This window comes from Gobio gobio (genome assembly GCF_949357685.1).
Source record: "Gobio gobio genome assembly, chromosome: 11".
In the NCBI taxonomy this organism is placed as follows: domain Eukaryota; kingdom Metazoa; phylum Chordata; class Actinopteri; order Cypriniformes; family Gobionidae; genus Gobio; species Gobio gobio.
This window is the reverse complement of record NC_137104.1, coordinates 45501308-45522611: the sequence shown is the minus strand read 5'-3', so window position 1 is coordinate 45522611 and position 21304 is coordinate 45501308. Positions and strand designations below refer to the sequence as shown.

Genomic DNA, 21304 nt, shown 5'->3' with positions numbered 1-21304 from the left:
TCCAGACTAACTTTTTGCCTTGGTTGCACTGGTGCGCCTAACTTTTTTATTTGGGTGCACCAGCACACAATTTTGGTGCACCCAAAAAATTCCCCCGGCTCGCGTCGCCTTTAACGCCACAATTTCAAGGTCACCTTTTTATCACGCTCCATATACATTCATATACAGGTACTGGTCATTATAATGAGAATATCATCAAAAAGTTGACTGTGCTTGGACACAGAGCTCTGTGAACAGCCAGCCTCTTTTGCAATGACCTTTTGTGTCTTGCCCTCCTTGTTCAAGGTGTCAATGGTCGTCTTTTGGACAACTGTCAAGTCAGCAGTCTTCCCCATGATTGTGTAGCCTTACACGGGAATTAAAGGTCCTGTTCTTTGTGATCCCATTTTTCAAACTTTAGTTAGTGTGTAATGTTGCTGTTAGAGCATAAATAATACCTGTAAAATTATAAAGCTCAAAGTTCAATGCCAAGCGAGATATTTTATTTAACAGAATTTCCCTTTCAAAGCCTACAGCGAACGGCCGGTTTGGACTACATCCCTGTACTTTCTGCTTTAATGACGTCAGTAGAACAGTTTGCTGACTAACCTCCGCCCACAAGAATACGCAAAAAAGGGGGCGTGGTCTTGTTGCTCTCCCACGTGGAGAAGAGGAAGTGTTGCGTTCGGTTGCGTTTGTAGTGTGTTTGTCGCTATGTCGTCGAGACGCTGTTATTTTCATCCCGGAGTCAAATCCCCTTTGTTTGGCCTTCAGGGACGCTGTACTTTGAGCGCATGCATCTCCCCGTTATGGTAAGAGGCATGACCTTTCCGGGCAAACGTGCGCTAAGCTGCTGTCGAATCACAACACTGGAACCGCTGGCACAATCAGAACTCGTTACGTATTTCTGAAGGAGAACAGGGAAATCCTCAAGCCGTTTTTAGGACCGTGAAAACAGCGGTATACAGATAAGTAAATTGTGTGAAAAATACTGTGTTTTTTTACACGCGTAACATAAACACGTTATATTGCACACTGTAAACACAATCAAAGCTAAAAAAAAAACAGGAAAAACGGGACCTTTAAAATCAAGGGAAACAATGCTTTGAACATTACTATTTTAAAACGACAGTTTTAACAAAGTGTTATAAATTAATTTAAAAGATAATGAAATGATAAACAATGAAATACAACTCATAATAAATAAAAATACGTAATTTTTAATTTCCTCTGACTTATATATATATATATATATATATATATATATATATATATATATATATATATATATATATATATATATATATATATATATATATATATATATATATATATATCATGCTTTGATGATTACGGCTACTACAGTAGCCTATAGTTTTATCTCTTTATAGCATTTGTTCGAGCTGGAACAATTTTATTATGATATTATGAATTATTACGGGTAGATCACCGCAGGATTAAAAGTGGTTGAAAGTTTTTTTTCAAAGAGCCTGAAAGTAACTTTGCAGCAGGCACAACAAATTAACAATGGCTTTAACGTTAGCGTTTCTGGTAGGACAGTAGCTATATCATTAAAATATATTGTTCTCAAAGAGATTATTTTTGGAATATAATATAACAATGCACGATCAGTAGTGACGCAGACTCCGTTAAGCATTTACTTTATCTGAGGGAAATGTTTAAGTGCATTCTGCCAGTCTCTTCAAAGGAAGATTACAAACGATGAGCGCCAAATGATTTCACACAACGATTTTGTTTTGGTGGTTTGTTTGACGATGTGAGTACAGGACTCTTTTACTTTAATGGTAACGTTAGGCTTTTATTTTAATTTGCCTAAAACATATGGAGCTATTCCTAGATGTTTTGATTCTCACATCGCTTGAGCTGATACTGACAGGCGGTTGTCATGACAATGACGTAGTTTAAGGCGGCACAAGTTCACGTTCATTCTCTCACACACACACACACGCGCGCTCTCACACACACCTTCAGTGAAATGGACTCAAAAACCGTTTCAGTGCCGCGTTTAGTTTGCTGATGCTGATTGCCGATCGATTCTCTGGTGCTGCTCAGGTCGCATTTTTAATCACACACACAGCAGTGTATAACACTCCAGAATATCTGGAGCACAGCCAATCAGAGGCAAAGACCCGCCCCATCTCTGTCTCTGATTGGTTTAGACCACGACATGATCCAACCATGAGTGTGTGTGAGTTCAGTCAAAGGAGAACAAACGCTTCGTTCGTGGAGAAGCAGCTGAGCGGATGCATTGACGTTAGGTGCACCGGTACGGCCTAGGAAAAATTTTAGTCGCACCCTTACAAATTTCTATTCATCCTAGAGCCCTGACAGTTCATGTGGAGCAGCATTTACTTTGAATTGAGTCGCTCTGAGACACACGTAACCTACACGCATGTAAATAATATATTGAACCCACAGGGATGAATTGCAGCCTTTGTGAATTCACAATAGTTTTGAATTCATTTTACAGCCTTAGAAAACAATCTAATAATGTGGAATTCATAGATTCTCGTCCATGGAATGCACCACCTATTTTTCTGGTTACTCGACATGGCTAAATTGTAATTTAAGGATTTTTTTTCGTTCACATGATCAAAGTACAAATGCTTGGCCATTTATGTCTGTTTCCCAGATGCACATGGGCATGTTTGTGCTGTAGAGAGTGAAAGCTGAGAACAAACTGTTATTTTCTGCAGGTGTCTGTTTACACTGAATGCAAATAGCTTTGTTGACACAGGTTGTTGTCGCCAAACACACCCACCATTGCGCAGACCAGCAATCGTAGCTTATTCTATTTACATGTGGTGAATATAATGTGGCAGAATTTGCCCATTTTAAACAAGGTGCTAGTTATTGCCATTTATATTTGTTCTATCTACTCTTATCTGTGTCTACGATTCTTATTCTTCTTATTTATTATACATATCTATAGGCACTATGGCCATAAATATTAGCACTTTTTTGTCCCATATCATTCGATATCGATATTCATGATATTCATAGAAATGCTTTTCACATATTTGTTAGACCTTTTTGAATGAATGTACACTTGTTTGTTCACAGTTAAACTCCAGAGAATCTATCTACCTTATAATTTAAGGCCAATTTATACTTCTGCGTCGAGTGTACGCCGTAGTGTACGCCGTAGGCTACGCGCGTAGCCGACGCTGTCGTGAGCATTTATACTTCTGCGCTGTTGTCTGCGTCAATGTGCAATTACACATGCAGACGCTAGGAGGCAGTGTCCTCGGGCATGTTGGTGTAATCAAGAGAACAGCCGAAGAAGAAGCAGCTTGTTGTGTAGAATCTGTACATCCATGTCGGAGTATCAGCAGCAGTGAGAGAGCGGCTTTTCTTGCAGCTTGAGTTGTTGTATCTAATACAAATTAAGCATCTCTAGTTGATTAGTAAAGTTAAATAAGGCGATCTGGCACTGGGATGTGTTTGTGAAATCATGCGGAGCTGGTGGCCGCTGTTTTCAGTATCGGTGGCTCGAGCAATCGATTGCTGTTGCAGCGACTTCATTCACGAAATATACCCTAATGTGTCCCTGTTCTTGATATACAATTACTGATTAACATCTTTGGTTTTAATGAGAAAATAAATAAACTATACTCAGTGGATCTATGTATTTATTTACTACCATAAAGAATCGCTGGACTGCAAAATATTGTGTTATAGCAGACATAAGGAACTATCATCCAATTTCTGGACACACACACACACACTCCTATCGCAGATTTTTTATTTATTTATTGACCTGAGGGAAGGGTTCTGGCAGACCAATCACAGCGCTTGCGGTCCGCGTAGAATTGACGCGTTGTTACATTTTTGGAGAGGTGCGCGTCAGGCTACGGCGTAGGGTACGGCGTATCCAACGCGTCTATGCGTAGGGTATGCCGTACCCTCTGCGTGCACTCGACGCAGAAGTATAAATTGGCCTTTAGGGCCCCATGAAATCTATTTTATTTTTCCCTAAATTTTGTCTTCTCCATTTTATTTTTTGAGGATTGGTTTTATGATTCAATACAAATTTATATAGACTTTAACAATTTTAACAACTTCAACTTTTAAAATGTAACGTTAATAAAATGTAAATATTACAATTAATTTACAACAAAACATGGCATTTTTAATTTTCATGTAGCATTTCGGGCTGTAAAAATCATTAGTTATTCATTTTAGGGATGCACAATATTGGATTTTTGCTGATTAGTGCGCCCCCACTAAATTAATATAACATTCTACTGGGCGGGCACTAGGACCTGAAGGAGGCTTTTGCTGCTGTGGAGGCTGCAGGGCATATCAACAAGTTATCATAATGTCAAGGCATATGGCCATATTTCTTCCACATCGGCCAATGCAGAGTTTTATGTTTTAAGTGTTTATGTACCGATAACATTGTGTATCCCTAGCTCTGGAGAGAACAGTGATGTCCTCGTCCAGCTCAGTTCAGTTCTCATTCAATTGTGTCAATGCAGTCAAATATATACTGAATATTTTCGCATACTATTTCAGTTTTATTAATTTTTACTTGATGCACTTAAATTTTTCTTTGCAACATACTGATTATTTCAGTTTTATACATTTTGTTTACTTTATTTTTGTATGTTTTTTTGTCTAAATTTTGTCAACAATCTACATTTTTAGTTAAGTGTTCAGTGACTCAATATGCACTTCATACATTTCAGTCTTTTCACTGCTCAGTGACACTGTGCAATCCAAATATCTTCGCTAATAAATTGGAATGGAAGTTTTTATTTGTCAATTAGTTATCAATATAATATGATACAAATACCAGAATACCATGGTATTCTGCAAGTTGTATCTTATTTCTTTTTCGATTTTTGATTTTTTTTTTAAGTATTGCAATATGTATTCGGGCTGGGTAAAGAATATTGATTTCTCAATTTTAATTGATTCTCATTTTTACGAACCAATATTGATTCTTAAATCGCAAGAATTGATTAGTCATCCTGTTTTCAGTTCATGAATAAATGGACGGAACATTGTAGCTAGGGCTGCAACTAACGATTATTTTAATAATTGATTAATCTGTTGATTATTTATTCGATTAATCGATGAATCGGATAAAAAAACATTAATTTCCAATCCTTTATTCAAAAACAGAACTGACAGTGCAAATTCACAGTACAAAAAATCTTCAGAAAGTGCACCGGTTGCTACAATAAATCTATAAATCTTTTTATTATATATATATATATATATATATATATATATATATATATATATTAGAAAAATACTAATCAGAAAACTTAACAGGATGTTAGAACTTGTTCTCTACACTACACTCAGACGCACACACTCTCAAACAAAATTAATGGGTTTAGTTAAATTGTAATGCATTAAGAATTTCTCTAAAATGTCCAAACCCATTATATACTCCTGGAGAAAACATCTACTGTATTAACCTATTAATATGAATTATATTAAATCCAGACACAGATTTAACTGCAGTGACATATTAAAAAATATTATGTAACAATTAAATAAAACTACTCCTCCTAAAGAAGAACACAATATCTTATTTTCAATGAATGATATGCATTCTTTATATCAACTTGCATACAACATTCCTTATAGATTAAATATGGATTAAATGATTAATGTATAATAAATATAATGAATCCTTATTAAAACTAAAGAGGTGATTTTCTCTGTCTTTTGTTGTTTGATTAACATTAAGAGCACAAATGGAAGCAGGTTAATGGACTGCTGTCACTTTAAGACCGAATGCTGCCCGAAAATGACAATAGATATTAGTTATAGTTTTTGTCATTCAAAGCTAGTTTTGATTTTCGCCTCGTTTTTGTCTGTGAAAAATGTTGTTGATTAAAATACTGACAAATTATTTGTCAACGAAATTAACATAGCAACAGATTGAAAATGAATGGGCCAAAAAAGGCAAGTGAATAAAAATGTGTCTTTAGTCTTGCAAACTATACCACCCGTGCTTTACTACTGTTATTAACAAGCTAACGCTAACTTGTCATGCTTGTCAAGCACCAGAAGAGCTGCTGGAGGGACGTCACGCAACTCACTTCCAAACGGAACAAAAGTGGGATTTTGTAGTGACTAATGATGATTCCGACTTCTGAAGTCGTGATTACAAGCGCATTGCATTCAAGTTTCAAAATGTGAGGGCGTTCATGTGCAATGTTTACCTAGGAAACTCGTATTTACGATAATTCCAGCATGTGAAGGCAGCACTAACGTTACCCTGCTGTTGATCTCCCTTCCTCCTCATCAAGGACTCCAAGATGTTTTCGTTTTAAGTGCTGAATCACCACCGTGGTGCTCCCATGCCATGTCCCGTCGCTTTTGCTGCAATTAACACACTTTTTCGATTTATTAATGGCGCTTTTCGACTGGTACGCTCGGCTCGGTTTGCTTTTCCGCTGCGTGGTACGACGGTTACAGCACAGCTCGCCCGCTTCCAGTCTGCTTTGCGCTCAACCGTGCTTTTTTTTATACTCAAACATCTCCGCGTCTTATTGACGGGCATAATAGTCGCGCGACACAACGAATCGATAATGCAATTCGTTGCCTACTCTATAATAATCGATTTTTATCGATTCGTTGTTGCAGCCCTAATTGTAGCCGCCTCCCATCCAATAAATCGCAATAATCTTTGTGCCTTGTTACTCTTCATATGAAACAGTCTCAGATTTCAAATTTCTTCCATTTTATTACGAAATTCAAAAACATAAAATATCACTTTGTCGCCGTGTTGTTGTGAGATCGCTCTGGCCCAGCTCAGCTCAAGAGAAGCGGCAGCGCGGAGTACATGAACTGATCTTCTCTTCCGCCGCCTTCAATACCAGTTACAGCGCAAAATAAACATGAATGAGCATCTGAAATTGTGTTAAAGGGTACAACTATGTCTCATGGAATCACTCATCAAAGACGTCAGTAAAACATCTTGTAAACAATTTCACGTAATGTCACATTTACCTCCGAAAAACCATATCCAGTGTCCATAAACTCGTTAGTCAGCTAGAAAAATTAACTCTAGAGAGGAGCATTTTGCGAAATATATGCCCCATTTTACATGTTCATTATAATAGTTTATGTTCTTCAATATTTAATGCATGTTTGAATAAATCTGGCAAGTTTTTATGACAGCCACCATTTAAATGTTTATATTTCATATAACATTATTATTATATATAAAAAAAACATTGAGTCTAATTTAAGTGTTTGTATACAAATCAGTTAATTTTTACCTTCAATTTTATAGTAGGCTAATGTAGCCTAGATGGCTACAATGGACTCCCATAGTTACAGAATTAGTTAAGAGATTTGTTTTCTGATACCTGATATATTGTGATATGTATCGTATTGTGAGGCCCTTGCCAATACCCAGCCCTAATATTGATACGGCAGAATGCACTACTCTTTGTGCATTTTGGCTCAGGACATTTCCCATATCTATATATTGGAGTCTAGATTCAAATCCCTAACTCTTGTATGAGTTATATGATGAGTTATAAATATTTTTAAATAAATCATATGCAAGATCCAATTTGTCCAAAGTTGTGGCATATGTGTAGTTAGCGCATTTTACAGAAATATTTAATGAAATATCCATTTTAGTAGGTTTAAGGCATTTTCTGACGTACTACTTTAGTGTTATTCCTCATTTTTCCTCTTACTTTCACGGTTACTTTTAGCTACAGCTATGTGGCAAAAGTCAAATTTGGGCCCTTAAATTGAAACATTTTGGAGTCTTATGAAAAAGATCTAAATAATCTATAGTTTTCCCCCTTAGAAATGAATGGTAACTATTAGGGGTGGGCAACATGACCAAAATCTTATGTCACAATATTGTTAGTTATTTATCATCTTTCATCTTTCAATTTTGATATTATTGAAATTTGATGATTCTTGTGTACAAATTCAATATCACAAAAAAAACTAATACTAGCTTATGTAAAAAAAAAAAACAAGCTTACTGAAGACAAGTACACAGATAAAATAAGAACAGGGCCCTATGATTTCCGCAATGCCGAAAACGAGGACGGAATCGCGGAATCCAGTCCATTTACTGTATAATGCAGAATTTCACGGAATTTGTCAAATTTGATGAATAAATAAAAGGGTCAGTAGTTAAATCAAATCGTGATATAGACTAGCATCTGTGAATATTAAACTGCTAAAAAAGCTATTTAAATACAAATCCTGCATGAATGAATGGCGCACACGCGCGGTTTCATTTCACACACACACACACAAAAGTGCATGTGTTTTTAACCTCTGCCGTCTCACTTTATGAGGACATGAATGCATGAACTCAAAAGCCGTTCTGAGAGTCACTTCATCAGCCTTTTACTGTTTCATTTGAGAAAAAACTATCGTCATATCATAAACACACAGAGACTCAAAGGTGATTGTCTTCACAGCAACCCGTCAAAATAAAAGTTTGGTTTAATTGGACAGAAATATATTACTGTTGTACAGTAGAATTTCAGATACGTCTCAATGTAATAATAATACTAGCACTAATAATAATAATAAATTATCAAAACTTTATTTAAGGAATATTTTTTCTTCCATGTTTTAATTTTAACAGTAAAGCTCATTTTACAGAACGTTGTTTGACAAAAAGTTGAATTTCATAATTTCATAAAACATGCAACCGCAGCACATTGCAAAATTATGTATTTACCTCAAACTCTCTTTGCAGAACACAAATCCACTCTCCCTGTGTCTCCCCAACCATTTCCTCCCCCATAATCTTTTTTCTTTTTCTCCTTTTCGCTGCAAATCAGCACTCAGACAATTTGGATCGCAAGCTTTCTGCAGTTTATCATTTTTAATAACAATAACGGTCTGACGCAAGCGTGATCTCGTGTTGTTTACTTGTCACATCTCACGTGTGTTTGGTTGTGAAGCGCAGTTTGCGCACCGGACAGAGTTGTCAGCGCTTCTTCCTCTTGTACAGTCATGCAGTATGAAACCGCCTGTCGTCGATCCATTGTGCGGTGTGAACACAGCAGCTACTGAATGCTACCCCAGATAGTCATGCAGTGTGAAAAGAGCAGTGATCCGACGAGTTTGAAAATCGTGCAGTCTGAACTCGGCATTATGCGCTCAAAGCAGCGGCTTAATGTGTGTGCGTCTCTCAGACAGCGCACACATATAGCGAAATTAGTCCTCTTTCGCTGCGTATTGCTTTTCAGCAGTTTAATAACACTTGGTTTTAAATTGGTAGGAAATAGTAACAACTGACAAATGTGATTTTGTTTTGGCTGGTGTTTTACTTTTTTTTCTTTTTTTTTTCTTCTTTTTTTTTCTTTTTTTTTCAGTCCAAAGAAGAGCAGTCTTTCCCATAGGTCATCACGAAAGGACAGGGAGAAGGAGAAAGAAAAGGAAAAAGAGGTCAGGACACGCCTTCTCAGTGAGTTACCCCTCCCTCCGGTTCTTTCTGGAGGAGACCCCTCCCCTCCGCAGTCCCCTGCTCGAGTTTCCCCACCGCTTCTGCAGCAAAGCTTCAAGAAGAGACCAAAGTAAGTGTCACTGTTCATCATTCATTCAGGGCGTTTCTCAGGAAGATTGGGTGAAATTAATATTCAGATACTCTTTCATTCAAAGTTTGGGGTCTGGTGAAGGCAGCATTTATTTAATGAAAAATACAGTAACAAAAAATGATATTGTGAAATATTATTACACTTTAAAATGACAGTTTTCAATATATTTTGTATTTTAATTAGGGCTGTCAAAAGATTAATCGCGATTAATCGCATCCAAAATAAAAGTTTGTGTTTACATAAATATGTGTGTGTACACTGTTAATTATTATTTATATATAAAAACTAGGCATGTGCCGGTATCAAATTTTCATGTTGCGATTAATTGCTGAAGCTTTTATCACGGTATACGGTATTATCACGATATTGAAATAAGTTGCAAAAAAAGTGTTGTCATACTATAACAGGTTAAATCACTTTCTTATAACAAAAGAACCAAACATTTAAATACAATAAAGCAATACACAAAAATGTATAAAGTAAACAAATATTTAAAACAGATTAAAGTGCAAAATAATTATAAAGAACAATAGGTATGCTGAAATGTACATTTAACTAAGATTAATAAATGCTTTAGAAGTATTTTTCATTGTCAGTTTGTTAATGAAGGAACTAATGTTAAATAATAGAGCCTTGTAAAGTGTGTGATTGAACAACAGTCAGAACATATTCAAACAATATCTAGGGCATGTAATTTAGTCCAGATTAAAATATAAAATGCAAGTTTGAAAATTAATAGCCTTAAGTCTTTAAGTATTATGTATTAGGTTATGTGATTACTGGGGAAACGGCTGCATTTCTGCTGTTCCGTCAGCGCCCTCTGCTGTCGAAGAATGAATGTGCACTTCAGCACGTCTCCTCATTCCGCCATGTGCTCGGCTCATGCACGGTCTATTTACATCAGTGCGTCCCTCTTTGACGTGTTTTTCATTTTAAACGGTTGATGGGTAAAGTATTCTTCAAATTCATTCTAAAAATCTGAATAATTCGTAATAAATAATTATTCACGGTATTTTGAAGTGACCACGATAACAATATTGTGCGTGTTCATTATTGCGGTATATCGTATTACCGTTTACCGGCACATGTCTAATAAAAACACACACATTCATGTATATATTTAAGAAATATTTGCATGTATATACTGTAAATACATTTATATAATCTATAATATATATAAATATAAATGTTTTATATATAAAAATAATATTATTTTCTTAAATATATACATGCTTGTTTGTGTATTTATATATAAATAATAATTAACAGAGTACACACACATATATTATGTATGCACAAACTTTTATTTTGGATGTGATTAATCGCGATTAATCTTTTGACAGCCCTAATTTTAATATATTTTCAAATGTAATTTATTCATGTGATCAAAGCTGAATTTTCAGCATCCAGTCATCAGAAACTGGATCTAATATGCTGATTTGCTACTCAAGAAACATTATTTTTTTAATATAATTATATATTTTTCTTTTATAATAATTTTTCTTTTGTTTTATTAATGTATATTTAAAAAATCCAGATTTACTTTTCTAATTATTTGAAATTGATTATCTTTTGTGGCATTTGAGAATAAAAAAATAAAAAAATTGTGATATTTTGTAATGATATAGCATTAAGATATATAGGATTTACAAGCATTTTTTTTAAAAAGGCCAGTCATTTTTGACTGGGAACACAAAAGGTGTGTTACAGGGTTTTTAAACTACAAGGATTAATGCAATCTTGCTAAATAAAGTATTAATGTCTTCAAAAAAAAATCTTACTCACCCTCAACTTTTGTGGTTGAAAAGAACCATATAAGGGATTACTATTATAAATAGTGGAATGAGAGAAAATGGTGGGGGAAGGTTTTTCTCAAGTGTCTTTGAAATATGTGCAGGATATGCTGTCCGAGATATGGAGAGAGGAAGCAGACTCAAACTGACTGGGGAAAGCGCTGTGTGGATAAGTTTGACATCATCGGTATCATTGGAGAAGGAACCTACGGTCAGGTGTACAAAGCAAAAGACAAAGACACAGGTGTGTTGTTTATCTGTAGCTCTGCTTATCTTGGCCCTCCCAGTAATTACACCGATATTTTTTCCATGACAAAAATGCTCGTCTTTATTTGAAACGGGAATGCCTAAATCAACTCTCACTTTCTGTCACGGTGTTTGCAAAGAGAAGATGTGCTGACAGCCTGCTGTTATGTTTTGTTTTCTAAAGGAGAGCTGGTGGCATTGAAGAAGGTGCGATTAGATAATGAAAAGGAGGGTTTCCCCATCACGGCCATCAGAGAGATCAAGATCCTGAGACAGCTCAACCATCGCAGCGTCGTCAACATGAAAGAGATCGTCACTGATAAACAAGACGCACTTGACTTCAAAAAGGACAAAGGTCTGTTTATATGCATTTGCATGTTTACATATTTTTGCATGTTTTCAGTTTTAGTAGGAACATGGGACGTGTTTCATAAAAAGCCATTCTCCTCCTCTTACAATTTGTGGCACAAAGGACCTGTTTACTCCTGGTTTTAGATTTGTTTTAGTCGAACGGATCACAAGTAGATGATGGCACCTGGTTTACACCTGGTGTTTTAGACCCTGTCCACACGAACACGGGTATTTTCAAAAACGCAGCTTTTTCTACGCGGTTTGGCTGTTCATCCACATGCAAACGCAGTATCCGGTTACTGAAACCGGACTTTTTTGAAAACTCCGGCCAGGGTGAAGATTTTTAGAAACTCCGGTTACACCGTTGTCGTGTAGATGCTGAAATCGGAGATTTCGGCTTAAGTCGAAGTGTGCGCCGTTCTCTCCTTTGTTTGACATCAGATTGTGCGCCGTTATCGCTTTTGTTTACATGAGTGGAGTCTATGCAATGGCGGACGTAGCTTTTAATAACTCTGCTATCATCGCTTATCACATGTATACAGATACATGCGCAGTTATCTCATTGTATTGCAGAACAGAGGCACCAGAATGTAATACAACATAGTTAGGCAAGTGTGTGAAGCTTCAGTCCACTTGGGCCCTGCCCCTGTGTACAGTTACCTGCACTGAGTCCAAAGTAAACTCGCAGAAGGGTTTCACTGAGCCCATGGCATCCCTCCCATCCATGGGTGGATGGGAGCCATGTGGAAATCAGGCAGCCAATCATTTTGCGTTATCATGTGGACAGATTTTTTTTTTTAACGGTGCTTGTGTGGACGAGATTGTGTTTTTTTTAAAACGGAGGAGGAAAAACTCTGGTTATAAAAATACCCGTGTACGTGTGGACTAGGCCTTAATCCGTCGCTTTTGCCAACTTCTGTCCTGATTTCATCGAGGGGAGGGTCTATGGGCAGGTAAATGGACAGGTTTTTCAGATGTTTCGATTAGGGATGCATGATATTGGATTTTTGCCGATATCCGATATGCCGATATTTTTCAACTAATTTTGGCCGATGCCGATATCGATACCGATATATGTTTATTTTTTCCCTTTGTTTGGAAACCACTATTTTGAGCGCAAAACTTTTTTTTTTTTCATTCTGGTTTCAGATTTCTGAGGTCTCCTTACTAAAAGGATACTTGTTAAAGATAAATAAATGTTATTCAAGTTCTTTTTATAATAAGAGTATATTAAAAGCGCTGAAAATCACAATAATAAAGTCAGTGATTTTTCAACCCAGACAGATGCAGTTGTAATCTAAATATTTTATTTTTGTATTTAATGTTTGTGCACATGAAGTGGGGGTGGCATGGGATCAGTTGATGCTGTATTTAGCTTCAGATACAATTTTTTTACAACTATTTTAGAGCTCCTTGGATTATTTTTCATCATCAATTTCATAACATTTTATTACAGATTAATAAATTGTATGTAAAAGTATTTAATTTACAAGTGCCATGCTTGTGCTTTGACTTCATTACTGCTTTATTTATTCAGATAAAGAAGTAACTTCTATTTATTTGTGTACTCTACTTTTCATTCACCTTTACTGTAACAACATCGCCCCCACTAAATAGGCTATATATAACATTTTACCGGTCGGGCACTAGGACCTGGAGGAGCTTCAGCTGCTGTGGAGGCTGCTGCGTGCGCTATAGAGTGGGGAGACGCGATTGTGCTTGTTTTGGGCTAGTTTTGCTGTGAAAACCTGGCAATCCTGCGTTGATTCACAAATTCAAGGCAGCATTTAAAAACTGTCAATACAAATCACCATACATTCATTTGCTTGTTTTCACTTGAAGAATGAGCACACGGCTGACATGATCTTATCGCTATAGCAGTCCTTGCACACGTGAGTTATTGCAGGCGCATATCAGCACGTTATCATATCGGCAAGGCATATCGGCATAATTTTTTCATATCGGCCGATGCCGATTTTTATATTTTAAGCGTTTATCGACCGATTCCGATGTCGTGCCGATAATATCGTGCATCCCTAGTTTCGATCTGATGGACAAAATAAGCTTGCACATTTTACATATGAACGCGAACAGAGATGATGTAAAAACCTATGGGGAGCAACAGCTTTCGTTTCTGCTCTGACAGCCGCAAGACCACGGCGAACACTGTGCTAGAATCATGAATGGTCAGAGAACATTGTGCTTGGTATGTTTTCCTAGACTGGGTAAGCCCAGCCCGATCTGCCGGCGATTTGATTTCACACTGCAGCTCAGGCTGGACACCTGTAAAAAAAATTTAATCCTGCTTCCGTTACAAATCTGCGGGGACCAATCACAATCTGGCTTATCCACCTGGAGCGCTATTGGCGGGTTTAACACAATAGCGATAGAGAAGCGACGGCAAGCAGCTTTAGTTTTAGTTTAGTAAACAAATCGCTCGATTGGGTATAAATACCACTCACTTTCATGTTTTTTTTTGCACAACCTGCAAAAATCGCTCCATGTCATTGCTGCTTCTGCAAACCGCTGATCAATGCTACAAACCAACATGTTTGTTGACATGTTTCCTGCCTGGAGTTTTTGCGTTGCTCTGCAAAGTACTTCACCCAGATCGTAGGTCTGATTGGTTGAAGGACTGTCCAATTTCATACAGAGTCATTTGAACTATTCCTGTTGATCGTGCCTCTTGTGCAGTAGAAAATACAGAGCAGACTCCCCAGACTACTTTTCAATCTTAAAAGCTTTTCATCTTTAAACCAAAATTGCGACTTCAGCCAACAGAGTTTAAATCCTGTCCGACTAACGCGCTTTCCATAATGTTTAGGCGGTCTTTTGTGGTTGTTTGAACACTTTCAGCCACATGAGCGTTTACACTACAAAAGCAATCCTGTCTAATGTGTTTCTCGACTAACTCTAGAACGGAGTGGCCGCTGGCCCTTAAAAAGTATTAAAATGTCTTAAATTCAGATTCAATGGGTCTTAAATATTTTTGGTCACATTATTGCTGAAATTTCTCCAGTCTGACGGACCCAATATCTGTTTACAATCATTGGATATATTGAAGATTTTTTCCCACGGTTACTGCGTCATCAGAGAGAACTGAGGTAGCAGAATATAGGTCGAACTTCAGCTAGCTGACCAGCCTCCTGGTTAGTTTAAAATGGGTAAATGCAAGTTTACTGAAAAATGGCTCTCGAACAATGAGTTCTCGTGGTGGTTGAAGCCGGTGCCTGGAAATGTCTATGAGGCAAACTGCATCTTCTGTCGCAGGTGTTTTAAACTCTGTAGTGCACAATGGGCATCAAGGCAGTGGAATCACACACGCAGTGTGCAGGGCTCGTAGGGCTGTGCTCAGAATATCGATACAACGATACATCGTCATGAACTCCTGACGATGCGCGTATCGATACAGCAGCTGCCGTATCGGTACTGTGTGCTTTTGAATGTTATCAACGCGACGCGAGCAGCAGTGCAAGACATTCACAATGGAGAAGAGGTTTTCAGTTAATGAATTAACGGAACATTGCAGCGCCTCACATCCATTAAATAGCAATACTCTTTGTGCTTTGTTGCTATTGATATAAAACAAAGTCTCAGATTTCAAATTACGTCCATTTTATAAAAAAAAAAAAAAAAAAACGTTTTGGCGCTGTTGGAGTGAGATCGCTTTGGCGCAGCTCAGCTCTAGAGAAGCGGCCGCGCGCACGTGAACGGATCTTCTCTTCCACCTTAATACTTAAAGGGTTAGTTCACCCAAAAATGAAAATTCTGTCATTAATTACTCACCCTCATGTCGTTCGACACCCGTAAGACCTTCGTTCATATTCGGAACACAAATGAAGATATTTTTGTTGAAAGCTGATGGCTGAGAAAGGCTTCAGATAGGCCTCCATTGGCATTCAGTACATTTACACTCCCAAGACCCACAAAAGGCACTTAAAACGTCGTTACAAAGTCCATCTCACCACAGTGATAGGGCTGTGCAATTAATCGAATTTCGATTTCGATTTTGCCTCCCAACGATCACCAAAATAGTACAATCGAGAAAAAACGATTATTTTGCCTTGCGTTCTGAATGAAACGCGCACGCGCTCATCCGCCCCTCCCGAAGCCATAAACTTTCTCAGATCGGGAGTCTCGTGTGCATATCATCCGCTGGAATTTAAAAACTCGGCGCGAGTAAAGATGGCAGAAGGAGGGCAGTTACAGCAGCGTTTGGTGAGCAAAAAAGGCAAAACCAACTCCGTTGTCTGGGAACAGTTTGGCTTCGAGGAATCAGACGACGAGCAGAAACATGCTACGTGCAAGATTTTCTACATGGTAGTGGCTGCAACGCAAGGGAACATCACGAATTTGTTTAACCACTTGAAAATTAAACAGAGTGACCTATGACAATCTAATAAAGAAACAAAAACTGACGAGAGCAGGGGTGCCGTGTAAACGTCCTTTTTTCCCCTCATATTTTTCAAATAATTCTCTCTTTGTAAACTTTGTTCAATGCATGCGAGTGCTGCCGTATGTTTGAATATGACCAGTCGTTTTCGCCGTCATCACCCGGGTTTAGTGCCAGAAGACGCGAATGAGAAGCCGCGCGCGCTGTGAGGAAATGTATCTCTGTGCGCTCATCCGAGAGCGCGCACACGTCTCTCAGCGCGCAAATATTGTGTTCTCTTTCAAGTCTTGCTCTTGAACGGACAAACTCACACAAAACGTATGTCAACATGTCCATCTTGATGAGTATCTTGATGAGTATCTTAGCAGACATAGTCTGTATATGCCTTAAGTGAACTTTATACAGTCGATAAAGACGACGCATATCCGATCCGGATTGAATAGCTTTTGTAAGTTTAATAGGATTCATCTTTAATTTATGCACTCAAATATGCAATGTTATTTTACATTTGAGACATTTCTGTACCTGAAAACTAATGTTAGACGTACCTGAAAAGCATATCTAGCCGAACCATATTGTTGATCTTATTTATTTGTGATTATCATTTTTACGTGAATGCTTTTATACTTTGATTTGAATATGTTATATTATTTATTTTAATAGTTAAAAAAGTACAACAAATGTTACAATTTCAATTGAATTGTTGAAAGGTGTATTTTTAATAAATACAACACATTCCCAAAGTCATGTGAAATAATCGTGTTACATAATCGTGATTTCAATATTGACCAAAATAATCGTGATTATGATTTTTTCCATAATCGAGCAGCCCTACACAGTGACTCTACAATAATTTTACGAAGCGACTACAATAGTTTTTGTGTGCAAAAAAAAATCAAAATAACACCTTTATCCAACTTGTTCTTGTCTTCCGTGTGTGCCTCCACGACGCATGCGCGAGAATATTACGCAGTTCCGGCGTTCGGACACATGACCCAGAAGCGATTTGTTTACGAGCAGAGGAAGACGCGCATGTCTAAGCTGTTGGATTCTACATTGATCGTGCTTTAGGTCTCGGCGTAGTTCTCAAAATCGAGCTAAAGTGCGCATTTCATGGATTCCCGAACCCCGGCGCTACGTCATATTCTCGGCATTGCGCGTGGAGGCACACACGGAAGACAAGAACAAGTTGGATAAAGGTGTTATTTTGATTTTTTTTTTGCGCACAAAAACTATTATCGTCGCATCGTAAAATTATTGTAGAGCCACTGTGGTGAGATGGACTTTGTAACGACGTTTTAAGTGCCTTTTATGGGTCTTGGGAGTGTGAATGTACTGAATGCCAATGGAGGCCTTTCTGAAGCCTTTCTCAGCCATCAGCTTTCAACAAAAATATCTTCATTTGTGTTCCGAATATGAACGGAGGTCTTATGGGTGTCGAACGACATGAGGGTGAGTAATTAATGACAGAATTTTCATTTTTGGGTGAACTAACCCTTTAATGCCAGTTACAGCACAAAATAAACATGAATGAACATCTGAACGTGTGATAAAAGATAGAGTACAACTTACTGAAACCCGTATCATGTCACATGGAATCGCTCGATCAGGGAAAACAGCTTGTAAATAGTGTCATGTAACGTCACATTTACCTCAGAAAAAAACATATCCAGCGTAAACGGCAATTGATAATGGATAGTGTATTTCTCCAAACGCTGTTCAGGTTTGCACTGAATGTCTCTTTGTGAGACTTTTAGTGGAGAAATCAAAACAAATGAACATAACACACAAAGAAACTCACAGAGGAAACATAATGAGGTAAAATGTTTTTTTTATATACGATATAGTTAAATAACATGACATGGGAGCTATTTTGCTGAATATCCTCACGATTGCAAATGTTACATTTGATTTTAGTTCACTAAACAAGTAGTTACTTACATTTTAGACACAATATTGACTGTTTTGTTCAATTTCACCAACGAAAATTGTTCCGAAAAAAGATCACCGCAGAACTGATGCGTATCTCAAAACACTCAATGATTCAGTGTTCTGAATGAATTCAACCACTCATTAAGGGACTTACTGCCACCTACTGGTGGTTAACTTTCTTGTTTTAAAATATTAATTTCATAACATTATTTCAGGGTTTTTCCTGGGTCAAAAATGGTCTTCGATGGTGGTTGACACACACACACACACACACACACACACATACCCTACCAACGTGATCTGCGAGCGCAATACTGACAATACATTTAAAAAATGCTAGTAATTTTGATCATCTTATTTTGATATCTCGTATTATGTATGATCTCTTGCATCGATGTTTGTTTCTTTTGTTCCTCATTTTTTACACTATTTACAGATAATTGTTTTGTTATATAATCATATCAATATTAAAAAGTAGCATTAAAAATTTACAAATAGCCTAATTTTCTGCCATACACAATTTAATAAAAAATTATCAGCTAGTTAATAAAAACTTTGTTCTGGATTCACCTCACTCCAGTTTAAATGATAGTAGGCTATTTATTTTACTACACATTGTCAACAGAAATAAGCTGAAATACTGTTGATAATTAAAAATAATTCTTACTATCCACTCTTGCTAAATTGGGTAAGCACTGAGTAAATTAATAAACTGATTTGTGAGTTCAGTGTTGATCAGTTGTTCTAACCAATCGTTAAAATGATTCGGTTCAAAGGAGTCATTAAGTCACGAATCGGACATTAGCAGACGCGTTGTGTGCGAATCCTGTCTGTTAGAAAATCGCGAAAGATGTCAACACACAGAAAACACTTCATAACTGAATATAATTTGTTTCCCGTTTATTGAAAGTATGCTTTATGTCAGCTGGTCAGAGAAGAGTCAACGTTTTTTTGAGCGCAATTCACACCCAGCGGTAATTCTAGGAAAAAATTGTCTGAATGTGCCACGTGCAACATGGTTTCGGTCTCCCGACCTTTTGATTTGGATTAATATGTGAAATAAAAATTATTTAATTTTAATTGGTAACGGCCCTATAGTGCATATTGAATTAATTTATCAAATTTAAGAATTTTACATGAAAGATGACGCATACATTTGTTGGCGTAACAGTTTAGGACCCAGGACCAGTAATGAAAAATGAAGACCAAGAGTCAGGGGTGCAATTAATTAAAGAAAAATGTACTGAAGAATAGTTTGCAGCTTCATCAGCAGAAGCCAGCTTCAATTCTCACAAGGAGTTTGTAGGACCACGCTCCCTCTACCAGCCTATTGTACATACAATTTCTCAATTTTTCAAGGTCTAGCCACGTCAATACTGCCAGGTGGATGATTCTGATTGGCTCAGAGAAAATGGATAGTCATGGTAAATTTCCAAACATTGTCAGTTAATCAAATTCACGTGTACATATATCACTTGTTGACGCTTTCAGCCCGGATTTAGACACGTGGTGACCTTCCAGATTCTGGAGCAGGCGCCAGCTTGTCCACCCATCTCTTAGGATGCCCGTAATCCACCTCCAATACTGATCTGTAACACAGAATAAAGCGCACATACACAGATACGAAGTCTCTCCAAGGTTGGGGTTGGTGAGCTCTGGACCCAACCAGAAAAAGTTTCCCAAAACATACTGATAACATGTGCTATCTCTCAGTGAGAGATGCAGACAACAGCAAGGGCAATATGCATCTTGATTCTTTAGTGTTTCAGTAAAAGAAAATATAAAATATAATACAAATTTAAGACAAATCCATATTTTTATATCCGGAAGCCGGGCTAAGTGAGCAAACACTGTTAATGCACTCATGTCAGATTAGGGGTGTGTGAAAATACCTCCAAAATCCAAACACACAACAACATGTTCTGAAATCAAGTGTTTAGTGACACATCACACATCTCTAGGACAGACCCTCAGTCACCACTCAGAGACCAAATACAAACTTTAGAAAACATAGAGGAAGAAACTGGAAAGAATCATTAAAAATCATCATAATAATATAGGAGGATAAATATTGATTAAGGCTTTGATTATGAATTTAATTTGGATATATAGATAGGTATATAGGAAGTGGCAGTGCATTTCAGAATCTACCTTTCACATTAAATAAGGTAAAAAAAAAAAGGCCTTTTATAAAGGTAAAGAATGTCCTGGGGTAAATATAAAAAATATTCATATGATCTTGGTGATGCAGTGATTTTCGGGGGATTTTTCAGTGTGGGATATTGTCTGCTGATATGAAAACTTCACTGTATATCATAATAGATAACATTTATGACAGCAATAATATTTTGTTTTCTTTTTTCATTAAATGCATTAAATATTACATATACGCATGTAATATAATTAACCCTCTGGGGTTCTTCGGCTCTAAAACATCAAGAGTGCAAAACAGACAAAAAAAATCACACAAACGCAATTAGCTTTTGGAATGGCACGCGTTCATTTGTGTGCGTGTGTTTTTGTGTATAAGTGTGTGTTTTTTTGTCTGTTTTGCACTCTTGATGTTTTAGAGATTCACCCCTTCACTGTTGAGTCCTTTTTTCTGCATCCTGGCTGATTTGTAGATTGTATGCACAAAAAAAACTCTGTATTTTCATATTTTTTGCCAATTTCCCATTCATTTCCTATGGGGGTCCCGACGGTCCTGAGTGTGACCTTTTTTTTTTACGACCACTTAGACTTTTCAAATCCTGTCCCCAATTTTTTTTGGGTGTTCATATACCAAGTACCAATAAAGTCACCAAGTTTGGGAACATTCGATGAAGCTACGATTTTATTTTTATTTTTATAAAACGCAAGATCCACTATAGTGGGAAAAATGTGCTATTGCGTGATAAAAATGCTCAATGTGTCCATCGGATGGCACCGATCTCATTTAAAAAATTGCTTTCATGAGGCCTAGGCTTAGTATGCGTATATAAATTTTTTTTATATTCAATGAGAAAAAATGGGTCATAATTATTGCATAAATATTAAAT

The 21304-nt window shown here is 37.1% G+C and overlaps 1 protein-coding gene across 1 annotated transcript in view; it reads left to right on the top strand.

Moving 5' to 3' along the window:
- The window catches only part of cdk12 (cyclin dependent kinase 12), a 69936-nt gene that overhangs the window by 24158 nt on the left and 24474 nt on the right, over positions 1–21304 (top strand). The window contains exons 3-5 of the mRNA XM_079828430.1: positions 9330–9530; positions 11449–11588; positions 11775–11945. Coding sequence (XP_079684556.1) covers positions 9330–9530; positions 11449–11588; positions 11775–11945 — 512 coding nt within the window. The remainder of the gene's footprint in view (positions 1–9329; positions 9531–11448; positions 11589–11774; positions 11946–21304) is intronic.